The sequence below is a fragment of the Cheilinus undulatus genome, linkage group 16 (assembly GCF_018320785.1).
Source record: "Cheilinus undulatus linkage group 16, ASM1832078v1, whole genome shotgun sequence".
NCBI lineage: Eukaryota > Metazoa > Chordata > Actinopteri > Labriformes > Labridae > Cheilinus > Cheilinus undulatus.
In genome coordinates, this window is record NC_054880.1 from 22,105,951 (window position 1) to 22,113,597 (window position 7,647).

At 37.2% G+C, this 7,647-nt stretch overlaps 1 protein-coding gene across 1 annotated transcript; it reads right to left on the reverse strand.

The window, feature by feature from the left end:
- Positions 1–876: 876 nt before the first annotated feature.
- psmg2 (proteasome (prosome, macropain) assembly chaperone 2) lies at positions 877–6,574 on the reverse strand. Its single transcript, XM_041809266.1, has 7 exons — positions 6,369–6,574; positions 3,297–3,468; positions 2,745–2,803; positions 2,536–2,654; positions 2,273–2,452; positions 1,646–1,766; positions 877–1,437 (listed from the first exon to the last, which is right to left on the reverse strand). The coding sequence occupies exons 1-7, from the start codon at positions 6,423–6,425 to the stop codon at positions 1,357–1,359; spliced, it is 789 nt and encodes a 262-aa protein (XP_041665200.1). The 5' UTR covers positions 6,426–6,574; the 3' UTR covers positions 877–1,356.
- Between the last annotated feature and the right edge of the window lie 1,073 nt (positions 6,575–7,647).

Here is a 7,647-nt window from a genome sequence, read left to right on the forward strand (position 1 = left end):
GTAAAGACACATTTTGGATTTCACTTTACAGGGACTTTAATATATGCAGTTTCACGAAACTTGATGTCAGTTGGTAATTTGTTGTTGAGTTGAGAAGCACTCGGCTCTCCGTCCCTGCTGTGACGTTTGAGACATTTATGTCAAGAGCTGTGCTGAAAGCTCAATCTTTTGAAAGGTGGAAGCCACAAAAATTACATGCTGTAAATGATAAAAACTAATGAATTGAAAATTACATGTAAATTATAAAGTGTGATTATTTGATTACCTGATTATCACTTTATTTTCACTTCACAAACATTTTTGTTCATTAATATTTGTATTCATTTGTGACACATAATGACTGAAATCACACATTTACATCACCTTAAATTTTATCATCACGTTTTGTGACTTTCACCCTTGAGGCCCCTTTCCTTAAAGGATAAATTAAAATGTTCAAGCTGTTAATGATATATGATGACAATAAATGAAAACAATCAAAATGACAATTTGGCTCTTTGGTTGAGCAGGGTTGGGTAACACTGCTATGAGGAAGAATATCAAGCTGGGTGCAGACTTCATTTTATAGTTCCTCTGTCCTAAAAAATGCTGTCAGGACATTCCTCTCCCACAACCAGTCTACACCGAAACCACCCAAAACAATGCAGACGGAAAGGGAAACCACAAACTTGGCAGAATAAGCCTTACAAGGTCAAACTATGAATCAGTGTGCTTTCTCCTTGTCACCAATATGTGGGCTGTAACATGTTGTAGGGAGGAATCAAATTACAAAGAGGCGGGTCTGCCAGGAATACAGGATGGCACCTTTCCAAACAGTTTCAGTTAAACGGGTAGAGGCAGGGTCCAGAGAAAGGGAACAGCATGAAAGTCTGAAACTGAATTTTATAGCATTTTTTATTGGTAAATTATTTTTAAAAAACACTGACATATTGCCATACTGGGATACAGTATTTCAGAAGTGCATGCTTGGGTCAATTCTTGCACGTGATATCATGTTTTCACATTTTATGATTACCAGTAAACTTCTGAGGAATGTCATAAGCAAGGGGGGCCTTTTTGGGTCAGTTTATACCCATGTTTTATGTCAAGACCAGGCAAATTCAACAAAATACTTTAAGAATAAAAATGTGTAAATTCCTCAAGACTTTGTTCCTGGATTTATGAGCATATGGCACAAGAATCATCTTTTCACTAGACTGCCACTGATAAATATTCTCACGATTCTCTGTAAAACACAAAGGTATAACAGCTGGACCACACAGATGTCAAAGTAAACATCTGTGAGTTTTTGGAGCTTACAGAATATCCCAGAAGCTGAGCTAAAAATAGCAAAAACTAAATACGGGTATGCGTGTATCAGAACAGCGCCGGAGGGATGCCGCTGCCAAACAGGAGACTCCAGGAAGTTGGTATCTTCCATTTGTTGGGCTCTTTGCTCTGAGAGGAGAATCAGACAAAATAAAAACTGTAAGGAAACCCATAGTCAGAAGTCACACAGTGTTTTGCTATGTATTTAAGACAACCCAGAAAGTTTTCTGTTTCTAGTTTTTTCTTTTTATTTTCTGTCCATAATGAAAACTATTAGAGACTAAATAACTCCATCTTTAAACTGTAGCAAGGCTTTCTGCACAAGTGTGTCACTCACAGGGTTGTCCAGCAGATGGAGCCAGTCGTTCAGGTGGTTGATGAGTGTGAAGGCGTCTGGGATGTTGTCACCCTCTGAACAAAAGAGCAGCAGCACTGCCAGTGGGAGATCCTCTGTGCAGCTAAAAAACATCCAGCGCTTATGGTCAGCACATAGACAGACCCTTGAGGAAAATCCTTGGTCTTATTATTCAGCATCCTTAATCTAATTACAATATAGCCAGTGCCTTTGGTTATTGCACTACAGACAACACAATATTCTACAGAATTTCTGGCAAAATATAATGTCTAGTTGTACAGACAAATTAGTGTTTCCCTAAGCATTTAATAGTTAACATACCCACCTAAATTACTGTTGAGAGACAAAAAAGGAAAACAAGGCTCCAAAATGATTGTTTTACAGTATAATAATAAGCCCCATTGCTCGACACAATGTATTTTAAATGTTACATGTCTACATAGGGCCTCTATACTAAACAGCTCAATGTGTAAATTCTAATTTTTAAAATACAAAGTTGTTCAAACATAATTAACCAGACATTTGAGAGCAATATACAAAATAATTTCTTTAATCTTCAATACCTTTAACCTTTAGTGATTGAAGCTGAAGTTGCCCCTTGTTTGATACCTGTCTGTGTAGAGTCCTTTGGTTATTCCTCCTCCAGGGATGTAGAGGCGTGGTTCTGTGTTGGCATCTGTCAGTCCTGGGAAGGCCTGCACTCGCTCCATCTCTCTCCAGCCAAGCTCTTTAAAAGCGTCTGCACTGAGCTTCAGCAGCGACGGAGTGACCAGGTACCTCAGAGGAGTGCTAACACGGACACATTTTGTTTTAAGATGCGATTTTGAAAAGCACAAGCAAGAAAATCTTGTCAGGTTGTTAAATATTGGTACCCTTGCAGCTGCTGATCGTCCCTATGGTAGGCGTGGCTGCTGGACAGCACGACAGTCCTGGAGAACCCACTGGATTTAATCCAAGACACCACGAGCTGTCTGAACTTTTTGGATTTTTTCTGCAGTAAAGCATGGCAAAAACAATGACGACAGGTGTTTAACTCAGTTAAAATACTGAATCAGACAATAACAAAAATGCAGCAAACTACCTGAATAATTGGTGCCCTGATTTGAAGAACTGACAACTTCAGGTCTGCTGCTGTGTAAACTGTTAATGAAACAAGGTTGATAGATCTAATCAGGATTTATTTACAAAATGTGGTTACATTTTTTTTTTCACTTAAATGCAGAAACAAAGAACTCTTCAGAGAATATTTCTTACAAGTTATTCACAGTGTAATCACATTGTGCATGACCTATCTGGGTTTATGACTCAGTGAAAATCTCTTTAAGTATAGATCAGATCTTTTATGTAGGTTAGTAAGCTTCAGCTCAGCAGGAAAAAAAGATAATAAGCTAGAATAGAAGATGAGCCTGATGATCCTAGTACCAAAAAGCAACAGAGCTTAAAAAAGGTCAGATCTTTGGTCATATTATCAACCAAAAAAAGAGCACTGTCTAATTTATAAAAAATATGTCAGCACCAATGTACTTGTGCAATTTACACAACATGCAGGACTCATCTTTAATTTTTGATAACTGTATCTCAGCTTGAAGTTCTGGTATTGTGACAGCTAATGTCAGCAGAGATCAGGCATCACCTTCTGCAGGTGTGTGCAGCTCCTCGGCGTCTTCTCTGCAGGTGGCATACGGGTTGTTCCCAGCCATGGGGATGAGACAGTCTGTGTGAATGAAGCCCACTCTCTTCATGTTGAGAGTGGACACAATGAGGTCCACAGCCAGCTGACCCACATTACCAACAGCCACTGCTGGCTAAAGGAGAGAGGACAGTAAAACGAGTAAATGCATGTCTGCAGTCTGGAATTAAGGACAGAAAATGCAGTCTGAGGTTTCCAGGGGCAAGGGATGATTGTCTTTTTTTTCATTTACTAGTATACAAACAGTGTATTAATTCATGAATAAATAACTGATTATTGTCCTGTGTTTCCTGTTCATTATAGTTAGGACACCACCTTAACACAGAGCCTCTGCCTTAGCGTTATAGAAAATAACAGTTTTTTAAAACCACACTCTCCTACTCTCTCCACTGAGAAACCCTACTCCGAAGAAACACTCTTAAAGTGCACACAATATACAGCAACCAGCTACCATTAAAAACTCAATTTAAATGCTACCATGGGTCAATTTAAAAACATGAAAAAAAGATACTATATTCATGATTATAACTGTATTTAATTGTGTTCAGCCTCCTCTGCTGGTTCTGTTTTTGTTGCCCTCTTTTCATGATGCTTATGTCATTTTATTTATTCATTCATTTATTTGTTTCATTTTGCGAATAAGATGCATGACAGCATGCATCTTGAGATTGAATAAAGAATGAATGAATTAATAATTTGGAGACTTGCATGTGCATTTTGAGTGTGATTTAGTAATTCAGAGGAGCTTTTGATTAAACTAGTACCTGTTTTTAAAATCACATGTGTGACTTAGACTACGTTCACACGGGAGTCAAAAGTGACCTGAATCTGATTTTTTGCTCACATGTGACTGGTATCTGATTTTTTGCTGGCAGTGTGATCGGTGCAAGTCACATTGAATCTGACCTTTTCAAATCATAATCAGGCTACTTTCTAATGTGGTTCTAAATCAGATACGTATCTGATCTTTTGGAAGTTGACTGCAGTGTGAACAGGCAAACAATAAAAAATCAGATCCGAGAAAAGATCAAAATTGAGCATTAAGGCCTGCAGTGTGAACGTAGCCTTAGATTAGTGTGGTCATATCAGAGATCCATGCATCTGCATCCGTCTGTATGCAGCTGTCATGAACTGTAACTGGTCACAGTATGATAATCTGAGACCACTGTCATACTGCTTTTTTCTTAAAGGACCTCATGTGTGCCTTCTTTAGAACAAACATCTAAATGGACAACTAAAATTAAGTATTTGGGATGTGTTATTCGTTACAGCAAGCAACAGATTTGTAAAGATAATTATATTTCACCGCTTACCAACATAAAATCTGACATGAATAAATGGTTGAATCTTCCTTTAAACTTTACTGGAAGAGTCAGTTTGTTTAAAATAATGGGGCTTCACAAATTTCTGTCTCTCTTTGCAATAGTTCTAGTAGTCCCAACAAAGTTGTTCTTTTAAAAAGCATATTCCATTATGTCAGATTTCATCTGGAAAAAGAAAATTCTGAGAATAAAAGGGAAAGTTTTGCTTTCATCAAAATGTAAGGCAGGATTTAATTTCAGATTTAGAGTTGTATGATCTTGCCACTCAAGCATACTGTACTTCCTACACCATACTGCCAAAAATACAGAAGAAGAGAAATGGATTCAGGTCAAAAACGCTCGGGTCTGTCCTCAAAATCCTTAGATGACAAAGTGTGGAATCACAGATTCACAGGTTATGGATGCTGGGGTTGTTGTAAAATCCATACATTTGGTTGGAAATAGAGAATTGGCTATCAGAGGTTTAAAGGGGACAGATTTTATCCTTTTAAGACAAGTTTATATTGGTCTCAGAGATTCCCAAAACATGCCTGTGGAGTTTGTTGTTGAAAAGAACACTCCAGTATTGGATTTTTGCATGTCTAAAAACACCTCTGCTTCAGCCTGCTTAGAACAGCTGTTTCTGTGTCTGTGGCTTTAAATGTTACAAAGCTGTCTGACTCCGCCCCTCTCAGGGAATGGATGTGGCTTAATGGAGGAGGGCCATCTGAACCTGGGGGCGGGGCTAACTCCCCACATGACATCATGAGGGGAAAATCTGACACACATTTTCTGAAGGGGGGGGGGGGGGGGGTGTTCTGGTACTTGGGAATTGTAGACAGGCCAGGGGCACATGTTTTTGTTCATTTGTCCCCTTTAAAGATTAATTCTTAATTTCCATCTATCAGTTTGTATTTCACAAGAAGTTTCAAATAATAGAGTGTGATATCCACAATGTTAGATTATTCTCTTTTCTTCATTAATAATATAGAAACTTAGTTTAAGACATTAAATCTACATCTCCTCCTTTACGAAGTCACTGGAATTCTTTTTTAAATTTAAATACAGAAAAGCTAATGGCCACTGACAGGATAAAGTTCTTAACTAAACAAATTAATTAGTCTGTGTCTTATTATTTAACCGTGGTACTTCTTTTTTTTTCTGTCAGTCAATAGACCAACATCAGCCTTTCTCTTTCATCTTTCCTCCTAAAACTTTTGAGTGTCTTTGAGGACTGAAGTTTTAGGTCTGAAATACATTTATAAATGATTATCAAAGTGAAATTCAATGAGCTGATCTTTAATAGTGCGTCACACTGAGAAGACTTAATATTTCGAGGAGAGGGAGAAAAGGGCAAAAGATTAAATCAGAAGAATGGTATACAAGATAATAATTAAGTGCTGCAGTTTAGCATGAAAACGCAAAATAATCAAAAGTATATTGGAGAAAATACTTTTTTACGAAAAACAAAAGCTGTACCCAAGACCTTAGGACTGACTTTAAGAGACTGCAAAACGACCAACTTCCTCCCACTTAAACTTGTCTAAAACTAATAAAACACTTTAGATTATTTGCCAGACAAAACCTTCAGTACAAAATGGAGTTAAAGCACTTAAATTATTGCCATATCACATATTCAAACCAACAATGAAGCAACTGTAACGAAGTCTCCTACTCTAAAATGAAACCAAATAGACTCCGATGCTCTACTCACCATGACGAGGGTGAAATCTTTGAAGCAGGGCGGTGAGTTTAGTGAAGAGATAAACATGGCGCCGCTGAGATTACAGACACAGAGCTAAACCTTTTCACAGTTAGAGCTAGCGTTTATGAAATCACGTTAATATTATCAATTTTTTATTTCCCGGGCAGTTTTCTCTTCTGTTGTCATGCCTGTTGATGGGGACCTTTTAGGATCACAGTCACTGTCGACTGTTGATGATTAAACGAGTTAAGTACCTCATGTAAATGCCTGAATTTTAACTTTCAGAGCAACCTAATTTTTTTGAGGTTTAAACAAATAGTTAAGATATATCCCTCGTTATAATACCGCCTTTATGCATGGGGGATCCTCTCGTTTGAAATAATGATTTAGAAGTGTCATTATGATCAGGCATGTTCAGGGCCAGCGGAAACTAAGCAAAGATGTTGTGCGTGAAGAGATCTGCAACTCCGGCTTGAAAACGGATGACGTTTTTTATTTTTTTTGTTATGATGGTAGGTTTATGTCTGAATGTATACCTTCACTTTGTCAATATAGAAAAAAATCTGGAATCTCAATCTCTATTGAAATAAAAATGGATTAGAAAAAATACAAGATTAGATAGCAGAGATCACTTCCGTTTTTAAAGTAAATAATTTATAAAAGGAATTCACATCTCTGACCCTACAAATCATAATGTTGGCCAGCTTTGTTAATGATAGTGAGGACTTTAAAAAATAGTCCCTATAAGTCACACAAGATGTTGTCTTGAAGGAACTAGGCCCGAATGTGAAAAGGAAAACCCAAGAGGTAATTTATTTATTAAAACATTATCTGTTTTTAGAGGGAAATCAGCATTTTATGCACTTCACAGTATATTCTAATGCAACAGTCATTCAAAAAACAAAGAAGTGCATCTTGCTTTAAAAAATAATCTCAGCTTATTTTATGAAATAAAATGAAATACCCTCACAAGGTTTCACACTGCACAGCAGGACTACAAAATGCCCACTGTCTTCCATATACACAATATTGATTGGATGTCAAGCTGAAGCCATCCACCGAAAATAAAAAAAAACATCTATAGTACAAAAAACATAATTAAATCATTTTTTATGCTGACATGCTGTGCTTTTGACAAACCCTGAGCCATCATTATAAGAAACAGTCAAACTCATAGAAACAAATTCCAGCATCTCAAGTTACTTCATAAACTGGCATTAATTTCCAGTGTTCCCACCACAAAGTAACAGCTAGGACTTGGCAACCTACACATCCTCTATTTCTCAAT

What these genes read in the sequence shown, in the direction of transcription:
- psmg2 (XM_041809266.1), bottom strand. Translation starts at nt 6,425, where the DNA reads ATGTTTATCTCTTCACTAAACTCACCGCCCTGCTTCAAAGATTTCACC. An exon ending in TCAGGGCACCAATTATTCAG is followed by an intron (nt 2,655 to 2,744) that starts GTAGTTTGCTGC and finishes GCTTTACTGCAG; the next exon opens with AAAAAATCCAAAAAGTTCAG. An exon ending in AAAGGACTCTACACAGACAG is followed by an intron (nt 1,767 to 2,272) that starts GTATCAAACAAG and finishes GATGTTTTTTAG; the next exon opens with CTGCACAGAGGATCTCCCAC.